Here is a 26,582-nt window from a genome sequence, read left to right as displayed (position 1 = left end):
GGTTATTTTGATTATGACAAATTCCTGGATTTCTGAAAGGTGTCATATTTTCAGTGTGAGCCCTCTTGTGGTAAGGATTGTCCCATTACATGATTCTGCAATGATGCTGAACAAAAGTGAGACTATAAGGCTTCAACAGTTTTAAGGCACAGCATGTAAAATAAAATCTGTAAAATCATTAGTATCAGTGAAAATAAAATCAAGTGTGAGATCAAGAGACTTTATTGAAAAAAAAAAAAATGAAAAAAAGAAAAAAGAACTCATAATACAAGTGCAAATAAAAGCATTATGCAAGCTAAATCATCCAACGGCAAAAATGAGAAAACTTGGTTTCTTTGTGGGAAAAGTAAGACTGTGATCAGCTGGAAAAAATCTTATATTTATGTGTTTACTGTAATTAAAAAGCAAGCACACTAGTGAAACCAAGGCTTAAGCACAGTGTCACCATTTTGTAGATGCTGACATAACTTGTAATGTGAGAGACTGTGTAGAACAAAATAGACAGACAAGATTGCTGGCACATTCAGAATATCAATTCTTGTGAATTTAAACCCCATTATATGGGATATAAATGTTCAAGAAAGGTCAATGTGTCATTGGAGCACACAGAAATGTCTATTTAGCGACTAGAAATGACAGAAATAGATACATAATCACTCACTGGACTTACTGGCTCCCTATAAGAAAGAACTCTTTTAATGCCAGGCCCGTATCTAGAATGGGTACTTTAGAAATGCTGTGATATAATGAGAGTTTATCTAACATATATATCATCACAACACCAAATGCATACATGAAATAAGTAGACATTTAAACTTTCAAAGTGATTTCGTTGATACAAGTAAAACATTCTGAATAAAGAACCATTGATATAAAGTAAATATACAACTTATGCATTCAGCTCACAATGTAACCACTAAAGTATTGAGACAAGATTGAAATGAAAACTTTAAGACCCTATAAATGAGCAAAAGCATTATATGTTTTATAGGCTGTTGTTTCATCCATCTGGAATTGGGTGTACATTTAACAAGATTATCAGCAAATTATCTGTTTAAAGATCACATCATTACATTCAAATCAACTTCCATTACTAGCTCCCTTATAATCACAACTGCATCGCCAAATTATGTGTTTTAACTCTTGAACTCTTGTTTCACTGATTATATTGCCTACATTAACACCTAAAAAACTATTTTTAAACTAATGTGAAACTGTCACACTGTCAATAAAAGTTTGAGAACATTATTCACATAACTGCATACAGTGCACAACATAGCATTAACCATAAAGTTTCAGTACATTGCTTCATAAACCATTACTATTACTTGAAGCACAGTAAACATAAAAAACAAAAACAAATTAGCCATGAAAAGTCAAACAATCAAGTGTTTTTGAAAGGCTGAAAGATATACATGAAGTGGTCACCCTGCAATTGTATTGATATTGAATTGAGGATTATTTCAGGACCAGAATAAAAAGCATTGTTTGTTTTTTTATTGTAGGATATCATACATGCTTTATGAAATATACTTTGTGTAGAATTATAAACAGACAATGGACAAACATAGGCATCACCCTTGCTTTTAAATAATCATGATGATTCATAAACCATTTACGTTTTGTGTCATAACTAATGGAAATAAAAAAAAATCACACCATTTATGACTGTCTGTTAAGCCACTTACAGAAGTTTAATAATACATATTTTATGACATGTTTATTGCTCACATATGATTCCTTGAATACATTTTTAAGTTAAATAAGAGCACAATAGATGCTAAACATTCAGCATGCTAAGTTTCTGCGCTAAAACTCTAAACTATCTAATAAACAATAAAATGTATCATATTCTTGTATACAGACAAAATTCCAGGACTCATAGTCATTCAATACTAACTTATCTGAATACAGGTTTCTTATTAGAACACTTTAAACTGAAGACAACCTTCAACAATACATATACTGTAGCTTGCACTGAGACTCCTGTTGGGTGAAGATTTGTTAGATGTTTTTTTTCTTTCTGTTATTTTATCAGACCAAATCAATTTCCATTTTTTTTGAAGACTGATAAGGCCCAAAAAACGTTCAAAAGCAGAAAGTAGTTGCTGTAGTTTTAGATGAACAGTGCATAATGGGGCTTCAGGAGGTTGTCATGGTCGAAGGGTCAGTCCACATGGCTGCCACATCTCTGAACCTGCAAACAGTACAGTAAGAATTCGTAGGCATGTACAGTGTAAATGTCATGTGTGACTTTTAGTGACAGATGTGCAGCCCCAGGAAAGTCAGCAATATCAATGCTTGCTTTGGATCTCACCTAGCATTTATGAGGTAATGTGCCAGACTGATGTTGGCTGGTGTGCCCGTAATGGTAATCTGACGATCCGATGACCCTTCCATGGCATTAGCGATTTTGATCTGAGCCCCAGACATCTGACGGATTTCATTAATTTTAGTGCCCTGACGTCCAATTATGCAGCCTATTAGCTGGAACCATAAAGTAGACATATAATTGAAGGTTTTATAGGGCATTTGTCACTTTAAACACACTAATTGCTTTTCTTTTGTAATACCATCCATTTGGAATGATAAATAAAAACGTTTTTTAAAAGAATTTCAGAGGTTTATTATTGTTTCACACAATTTGCCAGATGAGGGGGCTAGTATAGACAAAAAATAAAAACTATGCTCACATCATTTGGAATGGTGAGTTCATGAGTACTGGCCTGTGAACTGGCATCCACACCTAGAAACAAAGAGAGAACAATAGAATATAGAACAGAGAGAACATTTTACCATTTAATTAAACATAAATCTCTTTAAACTGTAAGCTTTTCTCTTATGGTGTTATTCATTACATCAGCGATGTGACAGATCTTTGACATGACTATTTTTTTGCCGCAAACTGTTCATTTTCATGGTGAACATTTCCCTTATACAGTAGCAAGAAAAAGTATGTGAACCCTTTAAAATTAACTGGTTTTCTACATTAATTGGTCATAAAATGTGATCTCATCTTCATCACAAGTCACAAGTATAGACAAACACAATGTGCTTAAGCTAACAACACACAAATAATTATAATCTTTCATGTCTTTATTGAACACATCCCATTAAACATTCACAGTGCTGTGGAAAAAGTAAGTGAACTCTTGGATTTAATAACTGGTCGATTTTCTTTTGGCAGCAATACCCAAGTGTTTCCGGTAGCTGCGGATTAGACCTGCACAACGTTCAGAAAGAATTTTGAAACATTCTTCCTAACAGAACTGCTTCAGCTCAGCCATATTCTTAGGATGTCCAGGCCCCAAAGCAGCCCCAAATCACGATGCTCCCTCCACCGTACTTCCCTGTTGGGATGATGTTTTCATGTTGGTATGCGGTGCACTTTTTACGCCATAACTAGTGCTGTGTGTTCTTCCCAAACAATTCAACCTTAGTTTCATCAGTCCACAAAACATTTCCCCAGTAGCATTGTGGAGTGTCAAGGTGGTCTTTGGTCTGCCATGGTTTAATGTTTTCCATATAGTAGACTCATGAACAGAGATGTTAACCAGTTCCAATGATTCATTCAAGTCTTTAGCTGTTATTTTTTTACCTCATTGAGCATTCTGCAGTGTGCCCTTTGAGTCATCTTGGCTGGACGGCCACTTCTAGGGAGAGTAGCCACAGTACTAAATCGTCTTCATTTATAAACAGTTTGTCTAACTGTGGACAGATGGATATCTAAGCTCTTCGAGATAACTGTAACCCTTTCCAGCTTTATGCAAAGCAACAATTCTTGATTTTTGCGAGGCATAGTCCATGCCAGCAGATGTTTCTTGTGAATAGCATACTGAAAATGTTAGAGAGCTTTTTGTAAGTCAAAGTATCTCTAAGCCACACCTCCAATCTCATTTCATTAATTGGATGCCAGATTTGCCAAATCCTGACTCTAATTAGCTTTTGTTGACATCATTATCCTAGGGGTTCATATACTTTTTCCAGCCTACACTGTGAATGTTTGAATGATGTGTATGTAAAAGAACAATACAATAATTTGTGTTATTAGTTAAAACAGATTGTGTTTGTTCATTATAGGAACTTAGATGAAGATCAAACCAGATTTTAAGACCAATTTATACATAAATGCAGGTAATTCCAAAGGGTTCACATACTTTTTATTGCCACTGTACACAGCAGTAATGCCTATTAACCAGTGTCAATATTTCATTCTAATTCTATAATGCAGTAAGTTCCCTGTCCAGGGAGAGAAGAGTGAAAGACAAGAAAGTGAAAGAAAGATCTACAGGTACAAAGTGAAGGGTGTTTGGTGGGGGGTTGGGTACGTACCAGGGAAAGCAGGGGTGGTCTGTCCAAGGGAGGTAAAGGAGGTTTGCTGCATAGCCAGCTGGTGGAGCTTTGCCAACTGCTGGGGGGAGGGAGGAGGGTCAGTACAACTAAGAGGTTATCATTAAATAAAAAGTCCTGTCTAGATCTTCACAAACTCATCTAGACACTAACAAGGAGAAGCTGTATGAAATCTTACATATAAAAACACATGTACAGAGAATAGTATGAATAATAATAAAGCAGATCATAAAAAGAAAAAGCAAGGTTAACAAGAATACTATGCAAAAGTGGGATGAAGGATTAGAAGGTGTAAATTACTCACGTCTGGGTGTGGGATGGCATACTGTCCCTGAATGGTGTAGGTCTACAGAGGAAATAGAAAGGAAAGTGAATCTTCACACATGTTTTTTTAGAAATGCAGTATGTTAATTATATACAGTATGTGGAAAATAATATTGTATATCAGGGAATATGATGTAAGACTTTAAATATGAGTTATTAATCTAAGCAAATGGCTGGCATCACAGTAGCCTATTTTCAGAAGCATGCTTCATTTACATAGTCATGCAATCAGAGGGAATGTTTGTACAGGGCCTTATCTCTCAGATGGGAGCATTAACACTTATCTATACTGTAAATATAGTACATGAATTTATCCACTGACATAAAAAATCCCAGCACCAAAAGTGGCAAATATACCATAGTCATGAAAGAAAATTTGTCAAAAGTTAATTTGAGCACTTGAACTGGCAGCAATGTATTGACGTTAATAATAATACTGTTATTGTTTTATCATAAATGCTACAGACCTGATCTCTGGATTAATACCTATTCTATTTCTCAAAACAGTAAAAGATTATTTGAAATTATTAGTGTATAACCTAACATTAAAGAGTGCTGGCATTTTGTGACGTCACAACCAGTGCGTCTGGCAGTTGTTTGATCTGTCACCCCTCTGTCATTCTTAATTGGTGAGTGTGACAGACCTCTAACAGAAGAGGCCGGTACTTCAGCAAAACAATAGGTGTGACCAAAATAGAGTTTTTTTGAGTCTGCTTGTAGGAGACTGCCTTAATGTAAGCCATACAATGCTATATTATACTAAACTAGGTACTGTATACTGTAAATGTGTATATATGCCTGTAATTGTAAAAGTGCATATCCTGACCATACTTACAGTCAGAGGCTGATGCTGCAGTAACAAGCTGAGGTTGGCTGTGGCTGGGGCTGCCAGAGTGTCTGCCCTTACCTGTCCACCAGAGAAAATGACAGGAGCAATGGCGGGCTTAGGCCTATATGGAATTGTGGCACCTTTGGGTGGGGACTAGCAAGGATCAGTGGAAGAATAGAGAAGAAACAAAAGTGAGGAAACACTAAAATGTAATAGATATTTAGATGGTTTCCAGAGAAAGGCAATAACATTTGGCACTCCTTTGTTTGCAGTGACACAAAAACATATGCACGTTTTTATTCTAAATCTGCGTCACACAAAAACAGGTAACTCTTTAAACTAAGGTTCTATTTCTTAACATTAATAAAAGCACTGGTTATCATGAATCAACAATGAACAACATTTTTAATTGTTTAATTTTAATTTATAAAAAATACAATTGTTCATGGTTAGTTCATGTTAGTTAACAAATGTTAATATATACATCATTAAATAAAAAAATATTAGTATACTGTATTTTGAAATGAACATTAACGAAGATTAATAAGTGCTGTAACAGTACTGTTTATTGCTAGTTCAATTAACTAATGTAATTAACTAATGTTAACAAATACAACCTTATTGTAAAGTGTTACCATGTTAATTTATAAAATAAATAAATAAAAATTGTTCATTGTTAGTTCATGCACTGTAAACCCTGATGTTATCATTACTGGAAAAATCAAGTTGTCTTAATTAAACATACACTGGCGGCCAAAAGTTTGGAATAATGTACAGATTTTGCTGTTTCAGAAGGAAATTGGTACTTTAGTTCACCAAAGTGGCATTCAGCTGATCACAAAGTATAGTCAGCACCATTACTATTTGAAAAAAGTCATTTTTGATCAAATCTAGACAGGCCCCATTTCCAGCAGCCATCACTCCAACACCTTATCCTTAAGTAATAATGCAAATTACTAATTTGGTACTAGAAAAACACTTGCCATTATATCAAACACAGTTGAAAGCTATTTGGTTCGTTAAATGAAACTTAACATTGTCTTTGTATTTGTTTTTGAGTTGTCACAGTATGCAACAGACTGGCATGTCTTAAGGTCAATATTAGGTCAAAAATGGCAAAAAAGAAAAAGCTTTCTCTAGAAACTCGTTAGTCAATCATTGTTTTGAGGAATGAAGGCTATACAATGCTTGAAATTGCCGAAAAACAGAAGATTTCATAAAAGGTGTACACTACAGTCTTCAAAGACAAAGGACAACTGGCTCTAACAAGGACAGAAAGAGATGTGGAAGGACCAGATGTACAACTAAACAAGAGGATAAGTACATCAGAGTCTCTAGTTTGAGAAATAGACGCCTCACATGTCCTCAGCTGACAGCTTCATTGAATTCTACCTGCTCAACCCCAGTTTCATGTACAAGAGTAAAGAGAAGACTCAAGGGTGCAGGCCTTATGGGAAGAATTGCAAAGAAAAAGCTACTTTTGAAACAGAAAAACAAAAAGAAAAGGTTAGAGTGGGCAAAGAAACATATTGGACAACAGATAATTGGAAAAGAGTGTTCTCAGCACCATTGAGCTTTTGTAGGATCAGCTAGACTGTAAGGTGCGTGAGAAGTGCCCGACAGGACAGCCACATCTATGGCAAGTGCTACAGGAAGTGAGGGGTGAAATGTCACCTGAGTATCTGGACAAACTGCTAGAATGCCAAGGATCTGCAAAGCTGTCATTGCTGCACGTGGAGGATTTTTTTTATGAGAACACTTTGAAGTAGTTTAAGAAGTTTAAGAAACATTGCTCATTTGTATTTACAACCCCAATTCCAAAAAAGTTGGGACAGTATGAAAAATGCTAAAAAAAAAAAAAAAAGAAACTAAAAGAAGGGATTTGTAAATTATATTCACCCTTTGCTAAATTGAAAACACTACAACTTCACATTACTTTTTTTTTTAAATGTACAGTCATTTCAAATCAGATGATTGCAACATGCTCCAAAAAAGTTGAGACAGGGGCAATTTAAGTCTAATAACAATTTGACGAGTTAAAATAACAAGGCAATGTGAAACAGGAGATTTTAAACAGGTGAGGCAATCGTGTCATAGTATATAAGGAGCCTCCAAAAACAGCCTAGTCCTTCAAGAGCAAGGATCATTCGAGACTTGTAAAATTTGCCAACAGATGCTTCAGCAAATAATCCAGCACTTTGAGAACAATGTTCCCCAAAGACAAACTGGAAGGATTTGGGGCATTTCGCCCTCTACAGTGCACAAATATAGTTAAAAGATTCAAGGAATATGGTCAAATCTCAGTGTGTAAAGGGCAGATGAACACCACTTCTGAATGTGCGTGATTTCTAATCCTCAGACATCACTGTCTTAAAAAACATCATTCATCTGTAATGGATATCATGAACATGGGCTTGGGATTACTTTAGTAAACCTTTGTTTGCCAACACCATTCGCCACTGCATCCACAGATGCAAGTTAAGACTTTACTATGCAAAGCAGAAGCCCTACATCAACACTGTCCAGAAGCGCTGCCGACTGCTCTGGGCTCGGTCTCATCTTAGATGGAAAGTAGAACAGTGGAACCATGTTAATTGGTCCGATGAGTCCACATTTCAAATAGTTTTTGAAAAACACAGCTGTCGTTTTCTCCGGGCCAAAGAGGAAAAGGACCATCCAAGCTGTTATCAGCATCAGGTCCAAAAGCCAGTGTCTGTATGGGCCAGGCACCCCTGGCCCATACAGACACTGGCTTTTGGACCTGATGCTGATGGGTCAGTGCCCATGACATGGGTAACTTGCACATCTGTGAGGGCACCATTAATGCAGACAGATATGTAAAAATTTTGGAGCAGCATATACTGCCATCCAGCACCATCTTTTCCAGTGACGTCCCATAATTTTCAGCAGGACAACTTCAAACCACATACTGGCCGAATAAGCAGAGAGTGTGGGTGCTAGATTGGCCTGTCTGCAGTCCTGACCATCTCCAATTGAGAATATGTGGTGAATTATGAAGCGCACAATACGGCAATGAATACCATATACAATTGTGCATCTGAGGACCTGCATAATGGATGAATGGGGGACGATTCCACTTTTTAAAATTAACAAACTTGTGTCTTCAGTGCCTAAATGCTTAATAATTGTTATTAGAAGAAATGCAAACACTCCCAACTTATTTGGAGTATGTTGCATTCATCTGATTTGAAATTACTGTACATTTAAAAAAAGAAAAATGAAATTCACAAGGTAAAACATCATATAATGTTTAGTTGTAGTGCTTTCAATATAGCAAAGGGTGAATATAATTTACAAATCACTACTTTTTGTTTTTAATTAGCATTTTTCATACTGTTCCAACTTTTTCAGAATTGGGGATGTACACATTCCTCAACATGGGTCATCACACCCTTGGCCCCGCCCACTGGCACGCAGTTCAAGTCAAGAGAGCAGGCCTTCTGTGGCTAACTATTCCTAACATAACACCTAAGGGGACCCATCTGGACTATTTTGAATTATTTTTTTATATAAACAAGAACTACACAGACTCTTTGACTGCTGCCATGTATCTCGCTGCTTTTAAAAGATGCGGTGTCAAGTTACAACTCTGAAAGGGAGAAGCAATTATCTTTCATTCAACTGCTGCCTCTTGCTGTTTTGAGCACAAACACGTCATGGACACCTTCTTTCACCCACCTGCGCTATTTTTAACTGTTGGTGTATGTAAACATAGGATGTCTATGACGATGGACATCTTTAACAATGGAGGATGGACGTCTTTGACCGTTTTGGTGTGTTTCCGGCGATGTGCACCTCAGTGCGCCTATAGTATGTGTGTGCGTCATTTCACCATTCTTTGGACTGTGATGTGTTCATTTTTTTCAGCTCATGTCAGCATAGATTGCTTGTGAACAGTCATAATATGATTCAAGCTTTGCAAAGAACTGTTATTGAAGAATGGGGCAGTTAAAAACACTTAGAAAACATAAGTAAACCATTTCATTCATGAATATTTCAATTGTCTTGACTGTTTGATAGTTTATGGTGCTGAGTGTTAACATTTGTGCTTGAGATGAACAGTTTAATATTTTCAGATGCAATGTGTTGGATGTGCGTTATATGTAAACCCTGCAATTTTCTTTTATAATGTCGAGGTTCATTTTCTTCCAAGTGAGTTTGCTGACTTTGAGGGGCTGCATGATGTTAGCCAATCATAATAGTGTCTGTGTACATTGAAGTTTTAAGGAGGCACTTAGGCCAACACCGAAAGTTTCAGACAGAGGGCCAAAAACAGGGTGGAAAATGATCATATATTACTAAATTGTGACTTTTTTGGTGCAAAAAAACTTTAATAACATTATCATTGGACCTCAGGGAAGATAATATAATTATTAAAAAAATCACTTCATGGCCCCTTTAAAAACCATATACATATATAAGTGTTGATTGATCTACTGTAGAATCAGTTATAATCTTCTTTATTTAAGCGGTGTTATTGTATGACCTAAAGTAAATAAAAATTATTAAGCAGAACAACAAAATTTATATAACAAATCTGGGTTAAGTCTACTTGCATTTAATTACCTTAAATAGTTCAGTTCATTCTATTTGATCAAGTTAAGTGAACATAATTACACTTTTGAAGACGCCATTACTCAATTCAATTTAGGGCTGTCATGATTATGAAATTTGGCTGACGATTAATTGTCAAACAAATAATTGCTATTATGACGATTAATTTACTGTTTTAGGGCTATGATGATTAATTGTCATATAAATTGTCATATTTGATAAGGTGTGCTTTTTTTCTGCATGTGTGTTTCATACACCTTAAGAAGTCATTTTTATTTAACTTGAAATACAATGGCAGCCAAAAGTTTGGAATAATGTACAGATTTTGCTCTTATGGAAAGATATTGGTTTTTATTCACCAAAGTGGCATTCAACTGATCACAATGTATAGTCAGGACATTAATAACGTGAAAAATTACTATTACAATTTGAAAAAAAAATTCAGAACTTCTTAAACTACTTCAAAGTGTTCTCATAAAAAAAATCCTCCACATGCAACAATGACAGCTTTGCAGATTCTTGGCATTCTAGCTGTCAGTTTGTCCAGATACACTTCTTGTAGCACTTGCCACAGATTTGGCTGTCTTGTCGGGCACTTCTCACGCACCTCACAGTCTAGCTGATCCCACAAAAGCTCAATGGGGTTAAGATCCATAACACTCTTTTCCAATTATCTGTTGTCCAATGTCTGTGTTTCTTTGCCCACTCTAATCTTTTCTTTTTGTTATTTTCTGTTTCAAAAGTGGCGTTTTATTTGCAATTCTTCCCATAAGGCCTGCACCCCTGAGTCTTCTCTTTACTGTTGTACATGAAACTGGTGTTGAGCGGGTAGAATTCAATGAAGCTGTCAGCTGAGGACATGTGAGGCGTCTATTTCTCAAACTAGAGACTCTGATGTACTTATCCTCTTGTTTAGTTTACATCTGGCCTTCCACATCTCTTTCTGTCCTTGTTAGAGCCAGTTGTCCTTTGTCTTTGAAGACTGTAGTGTACACTTTTGTATAAAATCTTCAGTTTTTTGGCAATTTCAAGCATTGTATAGCCTTCATTCCTCAAAACAATGATTGACTGACGAGTTTCTAGAGAAAGCTGTTTCTTTTTTGCCATTTTTTGACCTAATATTGATCTTAAGACATGCCAGTCTATTGCATACTGTGGCAACTCAAAAACAAACACAAAGACAATATTAAGCTTCATTTAACAAACCAAATAGCTTTCAACTGTGTTTGATATAATGGCATGTGATTTTCTAGTACCAAATTAGCAATTTAGCATGATTACTCAAGGATAAGATGTTGGAGTGATGGCTGCTGGAAATGGGGCCTGTCTAGACTTCTGTTTTTCACATCAGTAATGTCCTGACTATACTTTGTGATCAGTTGAATGCCACTTTGGTGAATTAAAGTACCAATTTCCTTCCAAAACAGCAAAATCTGTACATTATTCCAAACTTTTGGCTGCCAATGTATATAAATCAAATAATAAAATAGGGATATATGATTTCTTTTTAAGGATTTAAAAACTTATGAATGACATGAAAAATAATGTTTTAAATATTAGAATATGTCTCTCTTTTTGGTCAGCTTTAGTTTTGGTCAATTTTACATTTACACTGTTGTTTTATGAACCCATATATTTTATATTATATATTTTTTATTAAATATATATATATATATATATATATATATATATATATATATATATATATATATATATATATATATATATATATATATATTATATATATATATATAATTATATATATATTATATATATATATTTTATTATATTTATCTAAAATTTATTATATTATGCAATAGTAAAATATTTCTGTCCTAATTTCTTCACTTTCGCACGTTATTTTAATGCTCTGCTTAAACCCACGAGCCCTTATTTGTCATGAAGCAAAACTTAGAGATTTAGTTTATTCATATTATCACTCCACAGAAATAGAGTAAGCGTGCGTCTCCTCCTCTGTGTCACAGTGTGTCATTAACATTGCGTGTATGAACTAGGAACATTTGCCATTACATGATCGTTTAAAGTGAAACCGGAGCGCTCTGCGTTCACTATCACAGTTTATACTTGTTCGTTTATATTTTCGCGGGAGTTTGGCGCAGGCCTCTGCTGACAGCAAGCGCATCCTTGGTGTGGCTCAGTGACGTTCGAACTCAAGAGCTCAACTGAATGACACACAAACGCGCTGTGCATGGCATTTATACCGTATATTCGCTTAAAATTCCCCTTTTGGGCATTAAAATGTGATTGGAATTAGAATACCAAATAACCGCGGTTAGATCAAATAACCACGATCAGACAGTTATTTAATAAGCGTGACAGGCCTAATTCAACTGAGGGAACAAGTTTACTCAATAAATTGAGTAAAGTCAACATATTAGGGTTTTCAATGTGTAAGCTCATAATGCATAAGCTAATGTTAACACATTAAACTTTTAATGTAAAAATGTTTAATTGTATATGTTGAAATTAACATTAACCAAGATTAATAAGTGATGTAAAAGTATTGTTTGTTGTTATTTCATGTTAACTAATGTAGTTAATGATTAATAATGAATGCAGAAGTGTTACCAATAAATATACATTTGTGTGAAAACAGTGAAAGTTGCTTAACTTCAAAACCAATGTAATTTTTCTTTTACTTACCTCAAGCATAACCACACAGATCTGCTTCACACACTGAATTATGGCCTCTGGAGCGCCTGAGATAGTGACCGCCCGCTCAGTGGAATTGGGCAGCATGTCTCCAGCCACCTGCACCTGAGCACCTGTAGACTGGAAAATGAGCACAGCACCATCATCCAGGATAGAGACCACCAACACACAGGGATTCCGCTCTTAAAAATATTGTATCTAAGCCTGGTTGGTAAAAATGTTCAATTCTCTGGTTACTTATTTCATTCTGCTGTTAACTTGAAGTAATTCTAACATTCTGTGCATACAGTACTATGCATAATAATTAATATTAGAGCACTTTATGAAATATATGGATCATAATGAAATGCTAGGATTGAACAAAGCATGTGACGTACCTCCCTCATCTCCTTGATCTTTGAGCCCCCCTTCCCAATTAGAGAGCCACACTGACTGGCCGGCACCACCAAGCGCAAGGTCACAGGAGGCTTACTAGTAGCCTGGCTATTGCTCATAGAATTAATTATATCCTGTGGGAAGCAGAACCACCTTTACACTTTTTACCAACTTATTCTATTTTATTGAGTTTTTTTAAGCATTGTCAATCCCAGTAACACTTAAAGGTGGAGTGTGTAATTTTAATCCAATACACTTTTTGTCAAATTCCGTGAATATCTCTTCACGGTCCGCTAGCTGTCCGTTCTGTGTGTGCGCTGAGAAAAAAAATCAGGTGTTTGTACACAGCACTGGCTTTGAAAATGGGAAAATAAATAAAGTGGATCGGACCGATCCACACAACACTGTTGCGATCACATGGGTGTGCATGAATTTGGGGGCGGAGCTTCTGAAGGAGCACTGAAAGGAGTGGTGTGTTTGTTTGGCTTTTGAGTTCAAATATCAACATTGTTTCTCAGGAATTGCTTGCGCCAACTTTAACATGAAAACCAGTTGTTCCGTAACACCGGCAGTGTTATTGGACAAGCCGATTCCTCTGCAAAGCTTTCTGTCCGGTGTTTTTATGTAATAGTGGTCTTGTTTATTATGACGTTAAACATTTATCATCTTTTATTTAGAATGGCCTATTTGTTCATAGGGAATCAGAGAGTGCGAAAGGGCGTGATGAGTCTGAGGGGTGTTGGCAAAGGTTGTTTGAAAACATACTTTATTTTTGTAATTCCGTTTGGTGCCAATTACACACTCCACCATTAACATATGGTGTATAATATTTTATAGAGGCATACACTGGCGGACAAAGGTTTGGAATAATGTACAGATTTTGCTGTTTCGGAAGGAAATTGTTACTTTAATTCACCAAAGTGGCATTCAACTGATCACAAAGTATAGTCAGGACATTACTGATGTGAAAAACAGCACTATCACTATTTGAAAAAAGTAATTTTTTATCATATCTAGACAGGCCACATTTCCAGCAGCCATCACTCCAACACCTTATCCTTGAGTAATCGTGCTAAATTGCTAATATGGTACTAGAACATCACTTGCTATTATATCAAACACAGTTGAAAGTATTTGGTTTATTAAATGAAGCTTAACATTGTCTTTGTGTTTGTTTTTGAGTTGCCACAGTATGCACTGGCATGTCTTATGGTCAATATTAGGTCAAAGATGGCAAAAAAGAAACAGCTTTCTCTAGAAACTCGTCAGTCAATCATTGTTTTGAGGAATGAAGGCTATACGATGCTTGAAATTACCAAAAAACTGAAAAGTTCATACAAAGGTGTACACTACAGTCTTCAAAGACAAAGGAAAACTGGCTCTAACAAGGACAGAAAGAGATGTGGAAGGCCAGATGTACAACTAAACAAGAGGATAAGTACATCAGAGTCTCTAGTTTGAGAAATAGATGCCTCACATGTCCTCAGCTGACAGCTTCATTGAATTCTACCCACTCAACACCAGTTTCATGTACAACAGTAAAGAGAAGACTCAGGGGTGCAGGCCTTATGGGAAGAATTGCAAAAAAATTGTCACTTTTGAAACAGAAAAAACAAAAAGAAAAGGTTAGATTGGGCAAAGAAACACAGACATTGGACAACAGATAATTGGAAAAGAGTGTTATGGATCTTAACCCCATTGAGCTTTTGTGGGACCAGCTAGACTGTAAGGTGCGTGAGAAGTGCCCGACAAGACAGCCACATCTATGGCAAGTCCTACAGGAAGCGTGGGGTGAAATGTCTCCTGAGTATCTGGACAAACTGACAACTAGAATGCCAAGGATCTGCAAAGCTGTCATTGCTGCACATGGAGGATTTTTTGAGAACTCTTTGAAGTAGTTTAAGAAGTAATTTTTCACATTATTAATGTCCTGACTATACATTGTGATCAGTTGAATGCCACTTTGGTGAATAAAAGTACCAATTTCTTTCCATAAGAGCAAAATCTGTACATTATTCCAAACTTTTGGCCGCCAGTGTACAGGAATATAGGAGGTCTAATACTTCTTCAAACTTGTATGCGATCATGGCAAAGGCCTTGAATATGGCATCTGTGGGTCCTGTGATGGTAACTATCCTCTCTGGACAGTTCCCCTCTGAAATGTTTATACGGGCACTACTCTGTAGACATAGTATATGTTGTATGTTAATACCCATGTTAAGCTTGTCACGTCGAATCATATCAATTGGAACGTTACTTACTTCCTCACGCATCTTCTTCACAGTTTCTCCTTTCTGAAAAAAATTATTGCATTTTTGAAAAACCCCAGACTGATTTATAAATCCCCAGGCGCATTTATAAAAAATATATATTACAACAATGGCTGTAAAAAACTACAGTTTGCAAGCATTGGTTTGGTAGCTGAATCTGTCCCCTTACCTTGCCTATAATGCTGCCAACCTCCTGCAAGTTAAAAGATAAAATGTTCATTGTAATCACAAACATTATAATTTCAAATGTATTAATTATATATAACTTGATATTTTATTTTACTTCATTTGACAAGTACTGTCTTAAATCAACAAAGTTGTGCAGACAGTAGGAAAGAAGCTAATTTATGGGTAGCATAACACATACATTTGTAATAAATAAATGGCAAAACTTTGCTGTGGGAAGATCTTATCTCACAGATTATTGTTAGTCCCTTTTCCATATCCTGGAGGGCAGACATATTTGTCCACTTCCAAAACACACTGTTCATCTGTTTTCTTTTGCTGGTCGAATTATTACCATGGTACAGTAAATTCTGTATTTGGAAACTTAATTGAAACCTGATGGATTTTGTTCTTTTACCTTGCCGTGCATGAGGAGCCTGATGGTCAGAGTGACATTGAGCCCTCCTTCAGATTGAACTTTGGTGGGCTCCATACCTAAGGTGAAGATTTAGGGCTTGGTGAATGAAAAGGGAATTTAGAGGAGCAGTTAAGGAGAGCAGGGGCTGGTAGTCACCACACAGTAACCTAAAATTCAAAACAAACAAAACAAAAAATTACATATTTATTTCGATCTGTGTAATTCTTGAAAGGAAATGCAGTTTAAAATGTATTAGTAGATTTTAGAGAAACAAACATTGCTTTCATAGCTTTTATGGAATTACAAGAGTGGCATCTATTTCATAAGCACGAGGGGGAGCTCTCTCACCCCTTGCTCCACAAACAGGTTGTAGCAGGACTGACCTCCATTTTGTCATCTATCACTTATGTTCAGGATAATGCCTTAAGTTATCTCATGACAAATTCATCTATCCTTCAGATTAAAAAGTGCAAAAGATTTACTGTATTCTGTAATTCTTTATAACAAAATTGTCATACTGCAAACTGTCATGTTGCTTGGAACCACACCCAAGACTTTCACCCACTGTTGCACTGTGTATATGGTTGAGTGACAATAAAGGGATTTGATTTGATTTGAAAAATGCAATATAATCTGTGCAATTACATGACAATAAACACTAATTCTTCTAACTGTACATAACTAGTTGCACTGTGCGGTATTGCTATTAGCATGGTTACGATATATAAAAATAAATGGCTGTGTGCAGAAGAAAGTCTAATCTGTTGTCGTTAAAATAACAAAGTATTGTTAAAACTTGTGCATTTGTATGGCACTTTTGCACTGTAAAAGAGCACAAACTGTTAAATGTAAAGCTTCTGATAAGAGTAGGATACACAGGAGACTGAGTAATCTGCATGTCTCAAAATGTTTAGAATGCCACTCCTTCATAGAAGGGTCGCTTTAATTATTCCCATTTCTGCACCTAATAGCCTTTTTTCACTAAGGAGCCAATTTTTAAATTTTTGGTTGATGCATTTTTTCCAAAGAGCCATAGCACAAACGAATAATTTACTATTTTCAAAAACAAAGTTTTTCAATAAAATAAAATGTTTATATTGCCCATAGACTACTCAAAAACAAAATAAACTAACAAATATGCAAAAATTAATACGTAACATGTTGCAATATGGAATTGAGTACACGTGTTTGTGCGGGTCTCCATAAAATTATTTCATTTTACAATTGTTCATGAAAAATGTAACTTCCCTTTTGGGCTGGGCGATATGTAAAAAAATATTTGAATGATAATCGCCTTTAAAATATCGTGTATCCTATTATATGGTCAACCTCCCTGTCAAGGATCGGTGAATGTTTTTGCTTTATTGATTTTGCTTTAAAAATTTAATTAATTAGGGGGCCTGGGTAGCTCAGTGGTAAAAGACACTGACTACCACCCCTGGAGTTCGCTAGGGTGTGCTGAGTGACTCCAGCCAGGTCTCCTAAGCAATCAAATTGGCCCGGTTGCTAGGGAGGGTAGAGTCACATGGGGTAACCTCCTAGTGATCGTTATAATGTGGTTTGTTCTCGGTGGGGCGCGTGGTGAGTTGGGCGCGGATGCCGCGGTGGATGGCGTGAAGCCTCCACACACGCTATGTCTCCATGGCAACGCGCTCAACAAGCCACTGATAAGATGCGCGGGTTGATGGTCTCAGACGCGGAGGCAGCTGGGATTCGTCCTCCGCCACCCGGATTGAGGCGAATCACTACGTGACCACAAGGACTTAAAAGGGCATTGGGAATTGGGCATTCCAAATTGGGTGAAAAAGGGGAAAAAAATCCAAAACCTTTTTTCATTAATTTATTGAAACACGAAAAACTTAAACAAAAGACATTTCTAAATTAAAATTGCACTTTAAAAGAAACGATAAAAGCAATTAAAATAACGAAGTGATTAAAAACATTATACAGGTGCATCTCAATAAATTAGAATGTCGTGGAAAAGTTCATTTATTTCAGTAATTCAACTCAAATTGTGAAACTCGTGTATTAAATAAATTCAATGCACACAGACTGAAGTAGTTTAAGTCTTTGGTTCTTTTAATTGTGATGATTTTGGCTCACATTTAACAAAAACCCACCAATACACTATCTCAAAAAATTAGAATATGGTGACATGCCAATCAGTTAATCAACTCAAAACACCTGCAAAGGTTTCCTGAGCCTTCAAAATGGTCTGTCAGTTTGGTTCACTAGGCTACACAATCATGGGGAAGACTGCTGATCTGACAGTTGTCCAGAAGACAATCATGTAAGCCACAAACATTCATTGCCAAAGAAGCTGGCTGTTCACAGAGTGCTGTATCCAAGCATGTTAACAGAAAGTTGAGTGGAAGGAAAAAGCGTGGAAGAAAAAGATGCACAACCAACCGAGAGAACCGCAGCCTTATGAGGATTGTCAAGCAAAATCGATTCAAGAATTTGGGTGAACTTCACAAGGAATGGACTGAGGCTGGGGTCAAGGCATCAAGAGCCACCACACACAGACGTGTCAAGGAATGTGGCTACAGTTGTCGTATTCCTCTTGTTATGCCACTCCTGGCGTCTTACCTGGGCTAAGGAGAAGAAGAACTGGACTGTTGACCAGTGGTCCAAAGTCCTCTTTTCAGATGAGAGCAAGTTTTGTATTTCATTTGGAAACCAAGGTCCTAGAGTCTGGAGGAAGGGTGGAGAAGCTCATAGCCCAAGTTGCTTGAAGTCCAGTGTTAAGTTTCCACAGTCTGTGATGATTTGGGGTGCAATGTCATCTGCTGGTGTTGGTCCATTGTGTTTTTTGAAAACCAAAGTAACTGCACCCGTTTACCAAAAATTTTGGAGCACTTCATGCTTCCTTCTGCTGACCAGCTTTTTAAAGATGCTGATTTCATTTTCCAGCAGGATTTGGCACCTGCCCACACTGCCAAAAGCACCAAAAGTTGGTTAAATGACCATGGTGTTGGTGTGCTTGACTGGCCAGCAAACTCACCAGACCTGAACCCCATAGAGAATCTATGGGGTATTGTCAAGAGGAAAATGAGAAACAAGAGACCAAAAAATGCAGATGAGCTGAAGGCCACTGTCAAAGAAACCTGGGCTTCCATACCACCTCAGCAGTGCCACAAACTGATCACCTCCATGCCACGCTGAATTGAGGCAGTAATTAAAGCAAAAGGAGCCCCTACCAAGTATTGAGTACATATACAGTAAATGAACATACTTTCCAGAAGGCCAACAATTCACTAAAAATGTTTTTTTTTATTGGTCTTATGATGTATTCTAATTTTTTGAGATAGTGAATTGGTGGGTTTTTGTTAAATGTGAACCAAAATCATCACAATTAAAAGAACCAAAGACATAAACTACTTCAGTCTGTGTGCACTGAATTTATTTAATACACGAGTTTCACAATTTGAGTTGAATTACTGAAATAAATGAACTTTTCCACGACATTCTAATTTATTGAGATGCACCTGTATATAACCACCTCCCCAGATCCAAACATTTACCGTCTCCAATGGCCCCATTTGCTATCAAGCAAGCATCCATTAAGGACACCAGGTGAAAAATTACCAATAGCCTACAAATTAAGAACTAAAGACAATTATAAATGTAAAGATAATTATAATAATCATCATAATAAATAAGAGTAATAAATTCCCTTGTGTTTCCAAAAAATGCTGCCAAATGTGTGTTCTTATTGAATGTGTTTTTGTATTGCGTTTTGGTAATACAGTTATTGCTGCCTAAAGAAAAGAAAGTAGAACTCAATTTTAGGTTCAAGGTGAACGTGTCTTGTATTACTTTATGGTTTAATCATTTAGTCTTTGTTTCTTTAATACAAAGATACCTGTATATATTACTGAACCTGCAGAGTTGCGTTCACAATGTGTAAGAGCAAATTGCTCCATGGAAATAAAGCAAACTAAACTCACAGCAACTCATGAGATGATCAGAGATCATTTGCAGCATTCTCATAGACTACATTATTCTTGCAAACAGTTTTCAGTCAAATGAAACAGAGAAAAAAGAATAATAACTCTTTACATGCACTTGTTCCACGAGACAGCATCCCGTTGAACACCTCTGAACAAACAGCGAATCAGACACAAGCATTGATGCCTTTTCTTTTGTCTGTTCTTAAAAATATAATAAAGTGTGTTTCTTCAAGCACATGTCTTTGTGACTAACAGCATTTCTTGTCATGTGTCACTCCGAGACGTCTCCGAGACGTCTTACAGGTCACCCACCTGTTGCGGGTAGAGTAGCAAAATTAGGCTACTCACATGAAATACCTGCATTTGAAGGAGGAGCTAGTGATCTGGATTGAGCCTCGTCACATTAGGAGTGTGGCGGGTGCTATTTCACACCCTGGCGTACATAAAAAAATAACGAACGTTCATAAAATCACTCGTAGAAAATGCTCTTAACAGCTAAGATCAATAGTTATTGGGAAACGAGGACCAGAACTCTGAATGTGCGTGTCTTGGAGAAGCGCTTTCATTGCACTCGTGAATAGCGGAGCTCACTGCACACATATCAAATCAGATGCGCATTCGTGGCTTTTCTTTCATCTGTTCTTCAAAATATAATCACGTTTCGTCAAACGTGCGTTTTTTTTTTGGTCTAATTTTTTGTAATATATCACTCTGAGAAGTCTTACAGGTTGCCTTCCACAGTGGCTGGTACAGCAGCAAAATACTATGCATGAAAAATCCGCATTTGGCAGGTGTTCATTTCAAACATTGTTCACCAGGAGTAGGCTGTAGGACAAATTCGGGAGAAAGCAAATCAAAACAGTGTCATTGACTTCAAGCTTTGCAATCGCACCCACACTTTCTGCAGGAAAATTATCTCTAGAAAGTTTTAAACGATCATGTGTTGGTGAATGGTGAGACACCCGGCGAGCCACTTGATTTTTAACAAACAGCCACCTGTGGTTCGCGAGCCATAGGTTCCCGACCCCTAATAGGCCAACGGGGCAGAGGTAGCAGGGGCAGATAAAGAGGCATGAGATCTACAGCCAGATGTCCTTCAATCTCCCAAAGGATGCCAGATTACATTAAGACTTTAATCCAGATTAACAGGATACAGGGGTTTGTGGCCAGAACCACCAATCAGCAAAAATAATCTACAGAAATCCACTATGATCAGTGCCAGACCTAAAAGAGAAGAAGCTGATGCCAAAGACATAAACCTCTTGGGATATATATATATATATATATATATATATATATATATATATATATATATATATATATATATATATATATATATATTTATATAAGAGGTTACATATCATAGTAATGCACATTTTGATGCATTAAAATCCTAAAAGCTAAAGAGTATGTTGGACAGGAGAAAAGTGAAAGAAGAGAAAAGTGTTAAAACATTGGGATGACTATAATTATGAGAGCGGATTATACAGACCACACTTTCATAGGAGCCAATCAGGCTGAAATACCCAACAGATGGCATAATTTTATGTATAGGTATCATAGATGAATGAGATCTGATTCTGAAATGCTTTTTGGGCCCTCAGAAAAAATTTGAGGAAATGGTTAAATATAAAGTGGACTCGCAGTGCAAACTTCTCTCAAAAAATGACAAAATATTGTCATTAATGGCAGCCATTAACAGTTTTTGCATTTTGTTATACCTAATTATAGTTCTGTCTGATGAGATGGGGTTGTGAAAAAACAAATTGGCCACATATGGTGCCGTTTGAGGCATGTTTGTTTCTTTCCCTCATTCTGCCTTCATCTGTCTCACTCATAAACACACATCCGCATACATTCACACAAACACCCATACATTCACAAATATATAAACAGATGTTTAAACATGGCTCAGCTCTTTTAATAGTCACACTAATTGCACTTAAATTGGCGCAATGTGCAGCACTGTAAGAGCAGTGTTTCTTGACATCTGATGGGAAAAGTGGGTCAGGCTTTCTGCTAAAGAGCTTCTGGCCTTTTCCTCTGTAGCGGCTATTAAATTAAGCACGCTTTGTGCATGGCTGAGCAATGCTCAGAGAATGCTTCCCCCTTTTTCCTTTGCGTTTCTCTGAACTTCATTCAGTGTAAAAAATCGTATTGTAGGAGAAGGTCTATGCTCTCTGTTCTGCGGCTTTGGTTTTAGTTTTTCTAAGAATAAAGGATGAAGTCTCTTATCTAAACCTACTGAGGCATGAACTGCATTAAATACAGGAAAGAAAAGAAAACATTCAGGTAGAAAGGAGGCCACTTTATTTAGACATTTAGTATAAACTAAAATGTCTTTGTTTTTATTTTATTTTATTTTCTGTAGTTTTTCTAATTTATTTCATGCCGTAGCTTACTCTAACTGACATGAAACACACTTTAGGGTGAACAGTCTCCAGGGATTTTGCACCATTCCCTAGTCTAATAGTGAATAATATTGTCCTATCCACTGTGGGGACTAATATTAATTTCAGTTTACTAAACTCTGCAGAAAGAGATGACAACTTATTGTGACTGAATGCAAACTCACTATTGCCTGGGATAACTTGTACTAAAAGCAGATTAAATCAAATGAACCCACCATTTAGTCTGAAATAGTAGTATAGAAAGAGTCACAGAAAGAAACCCATGATTTTCACAAACTTTCACAAATTTTCACAAAATTGATGAAAAATCTAATTGAAACAGTAAACGCCAAACATAGCGAACATGGATATAATAGTGTTCACAGACTGCAATAAGTTACCTGCTCCTGTCCACATCAGTTATTGCCAAACAGATCTGCTGAGGATAATCAGGTAAAATAAATAAATCATATCCAGATGATCTATCAAAGAAAAGCCAGACATATCTGTGGGGTACCATCCACTATCCATTAACACATTCAAAGAATCATCTTTTCACCAGTGATCAGCCGATCCAACCGATTCTAAAAATGGCTATTTTCAGGTTGTTTCCATGTAAAGACATGGCATATTGGTAGACATAATATGTGATAAATTGACTGAGGATTATAAAGTAACCAGAGATCCCTGACCTATTTTAGTTTTAAGAGGACACACATGTAATCTGCATTTTTGTTTTCTTTTGTATATTCATTGGATGGTCAACAGATGGCATTAAAATTGAAATTCCTTAAAACACTATCAGTAAAACTGATAAATAAATGATGACGATAATCAGGATAATGCTATATACCATTCCTCTTGCTCCAATATTTTACATTCCAATCAAAGTTGATTATGGTACAGTACCACCTCAATTATCTATCACTTACAAAACCGATCACTTAATTCAAGGTCGCTGCAGATTTCCAAGAGAGTGTAAAGATAATTACCCAATTAATAAGTTAGCTCACATTAACAACAAAGAAATGTCTGCATTGTTGTTCAGGAAGCAGTGAGGAAGAAATAAAGAACATCTAATTGACCCATTCTTCCAAGAGATGGGCCACACTTTCATCTAATATGTATTGCTCTTTTGTATTTGTTTAATTCGATGTAGTGACTCATTTAGGAATGTCCTCGCAATCAGATCAAACCAGTTCTGAACAATGTCCACTAAGGTTAAAACAATGGTTGCAGCGATTCATGAAGTAGTAATATTTTTGACCTATGGTCAGCCTATAGAATACAAAACGACTTCCAAAGCTGATTAGGTAAACATGCTTTAAACCAACATTACAATCATTTTGCAGTGTCAATTATAGTATTAAGTGAAGTGTACAAAATTAAGCAAAAATCAAAATTTAATCATGTAAAATATTTTCAAAAGGAAAGCACAAATTGATTAACCAAAAAAAAAATAAAAAAAAAATAAATAAAAGAGGATAATTTTATACATAAGATGTATAAGACATTTTCTGTCAAATTTTATTTTCATATAATAATGAACATTTAGAACAAAACAACCACAGAAACCCCAAAATTTAGAAGCTTGAAAAGAGGCTTTACCTTTGGCGCTACTGCAAACAGATGGTCACCACTTTCGATGTTTGCAGAAAGATTATTAAAAAACGGAAGGACAGGCAAAGGGAAAATGATTTTCCCATATCCTCTTGGTTTACTCAGATCGAAAGGTGGCATCCAATTGGCTAGAAGATGAAGTCATGTGACTAGAATATCTCAACATGTGACTTTCTAACGAAATAGAATGACGGCAAAATGCAGTTGGATTAGAATGATTTTGGGGTTCGCTCTTGATCTTTGGACAGTTTTGTGAAGTGCTGAATGCAGGTCAGAGACCATGAGCATAAGGGCACAGGAGTTTCCAATCCTGCGAGATCTTCGGATCTGTCCAATGAGACCCTGGCAATTCAAAACAACCATTGGATGGTGCGTCATCTCTGTCCTTTACCCTGAGGGTGTCTTTTTCGGTCCCCTACTTATGTGATGTTAGATATTTACCTCTATAATGGGTAATATATGAATGTCCCCTAATCACCCCTTGCCCCACATCATCAAACAAAGAACACTTTTTTTTTCAGACATAAGTTGTACAATACAAGGTACATGTCTTCATGGCAGTAAGGACCTCTTTCCTCAGTGGTTTTGACACAACATTTACATACTTATACTTTATCGCACACAGACATGGTTTGTGTTGGATTGGGCCTTTATGTTGTCCTCCCAGTGCACCCTACTACACTTTCAATTATGTGCTCCATCCAGTCCAGAATTACACTGTGCTTTAGTTTCTCCTCCAAGGATTAAGTGACCCAGTGCAAATCCATGTCGATGTTGGGACAGTTGTGTAGGGATTAAGCTCCAGTCATTGTGACTGAAGTGCTCTGTTCAGATATCCTCTGCACACATACTTTTCCAAGCTTGTAGTTACATGGGACATTAAAGGGGGTCTGAATTAGAAAAACCACAAATAATGTGGTGAACATTGTTCTGACCAAAATGGGGGTGGGGGAGGTGGGGGGTGATATGCAGTCTGCTCACTATTGAATAGCCCCTGGGAAGATGACACAAATAGAGCATTAAATTTGTTCCACATTAAAACAGGCAATGCACAGGAGTTCCAGATTGCTGTGCAGAGAAAGGCTGTTCAATCAAAGGAAATAAAGTTCATGTTCAGACATGGCTATATGATTTAAAGGCATAGTCAAATTACTTCACCCTACAATTACTTACCCCAAATGTATTTCTGTAGAGATACTGGATGCTTAGCCTTAATGGCCATGTTCAGGATGTCCCTGGACTTTCACTGAATGACAGGTCATCTGGTTATTAGATGCCCAGTACTTGGAAACTACACTGAGTAGACCTTTTTTTAGTAGACCTAAAGACTCCATTAAATTGCTTGACAAGCACAGTTTTCTTTCTTTGTGTTGACATATTTCCTATTGAAACAGTAAGTTTTGACAGTACGTATTAAAGTCTGTTTGTTTTAAACAGCCAATAGGCATGATGTCACAGCCATAAACCATTGCTAAATTCATAATTGCATACTACTACTCTTACTATTTCTGCCGTATCTTTTAACAGCAGAAAAATTAAGAGTAGTATGCAATTCCGAATTTAGCCTATGATAGTGTTGGATAAGTTACTCAAAAAAGTAATCCATTTCAAATTTCTAATTACTCATAAACATGTAATTAGATACATTTACTGATTACTTCAAATTAAGTAATCACATTACCAATTACTTTACTTTTAAGTTACTTTCTAAAACACTTCACAGAAATGTTTTTGTTTTTCTGCTCAACCACTAAAAAAGAATGTCTATTTCCTCCTTGTTCATTGTCCTTTGCAAATCATACACTCGTTTCTCCCTTATGACTTGTTAGGGGGCGCACGTCCTTCAGCAGTCACAAAAATGCAATCAAACTTGCTTAATTCATGTTTTAAATGTTTTCTGCATAAATTATATTTTTTAGTAATATGTGTAACTTAAGGAATGTACTTAAAAGTAATTCACTTAAAGGGTCATGTCATGAGGAAACAAATTTCCCTTGATATTTTGACATATAAGAGGTCTTTCTACTATAAAAACATACTGCAAATTTCATAACTCAAAACTTAATCCCCAATGCAATAATAAAAAAAAAAAATTGAAACCAAGCTGCAAAAACGCCTCGTTCTCTACTTCCACGACTACCCTACCTCACTAGGTATACATAAATTCATGACTGCCTCTACAGCTCAAAAACAGAAGAAAACATTTAAACTCAGTAACTGTTATCTGATTACAAGAAATTGATGCCAGTGATGTTCTAGCAGGTTGCAAGTTGTTTTAGGGGGTGGGACATTCTCATTGTTAAAAGCATTTGATTGGGGTGGGGCCACATGACGCCATGCGAGAAGCAGACGTGTGAGCGGCTAGCTCTGCGCACTTTGCTGGTTTTTTGATTATTTTCATGTTACAACCGGTGAGATTCGATACACCCAGTTTCATATTTGCCCTTTGATGTAAACATGGCAAAAAGTCAAAATCCTCAGACTCTGGAGACATTAAAAGACACTTACGTGTTCAAACTGAGGCCTCTGATGGGCCTCCGAACCGGGGACTCGATTTGGGAAGCACATCAGGAGATGAAATCCAGCGTCAACTGTCCAACATCTCAGTGATGCTGACAAAGGTTGTTACTTGGAGGATCT

The 26,582-nt window shown here is 36.5% G+C and overlaps 1 protein-coding gene across 3 annotated transcripts; it reads right to left on the bottom strand.

The window, feature by feature from the left end:
• Positions 1 to 255: 255 nt before the first annotated feature.
• Positions 256 to 24,151, bottom strand: LOC127445740 (poly(rC)-binding protein 3). 3 transcript variants are annotated; one of them, XM_051706005.1, is made up of 13 exons: positions 23,931 to 24,151; positions 15,980 to 16,146; positions 15,566 to 15,589; positions 15,388 to 15,420; positions 15,190 to 15,306; positions 13,129 to 13,260; positions 12,743 to 12,871; positions 5,510 to 5,656; positions 4,655 to 4,696; positions 4,333 to 4,411; positions 2,694 to 2,746; positions 2,318 to 2,487; positions 256 to 2,197 (listed from the first exon to the last, which is right to left on the bottom strand). In XM_051706005.1, the coding sequence occupies exons 2-13, from the start codon at positions 16,052 to 16,054 to the stop codon at positions 2,143 to 2,145; spliced, it is 1,056 nt and encodes a 351-aa protein (XP_051561965.1). In that variant the 5' UTR covers positions 16,055 to 16,146; positions 23,931 to 24,151; the 3' UTR covers positions 256 to 2,142. The 3 variants fall into 3 exon arrangements, with proteins under 3 accessions (XP_051561965.1, XP_051561967.1, XP_051561966.1); XM_051706007.1 differs by having other exon boundaries at positions 4,333 to 4,408; XM_051706006.1 differs by having other exon boundaries at positions 15,980 to 16,056; positions 23,931 to 23,973.
• Between the last annotated feature and the right edge of the window lie 2,431 nt (positions 24,152 to 26,582).

The sequence above is a fragment of the Myxocyprinus asiaticus genome, chromosome 9 (assembly GCF_019703515.2).
Source record: "Myxocyprinus asiaticus isolate MX2 ecotype Aquarium Trade chromosome 9, UBuf_Myxa_2, whole genome shotgun sequence".
Lineage (NCBI taxonomy): Eukaryota > Metazoa > Chordata > Actinopteri > Cypriniformes > Catostomidae > Myxocyprinus > Myxocyprinus asiaticus.
The sequence above is the reverse complement of the archived record's forward strand: the minus strand, read 5'-3'. Positions and strand labels throughout refer to the sequence as shown.

Excerpts from the sequence above, each read along its gene's own strand:
- LOC127445740 (XM_051706005.1), bottom strand. The coding sequence starts at position 16,054 with ATGGAGCCCACCAAAGTTCAATCTGAAGGAGGGCTCAATGTCACTCTG. Across the intron at positions 15,421-15,565 it reads TTGGCAGCATTATAGGCAAG|AAAGGAGAAACTGTGAAGAA; the intron begins GTAAGGGGACAG and ends AATTTTTTTCAG. Across the intron at positions 12,872-13,128 it reads AGATCAAGGAGATGAGGGAG|TCTACAGGTGCTCAGGTGCA; the intron begins GTACGTCACATG and ends CTCATTTTCCAG.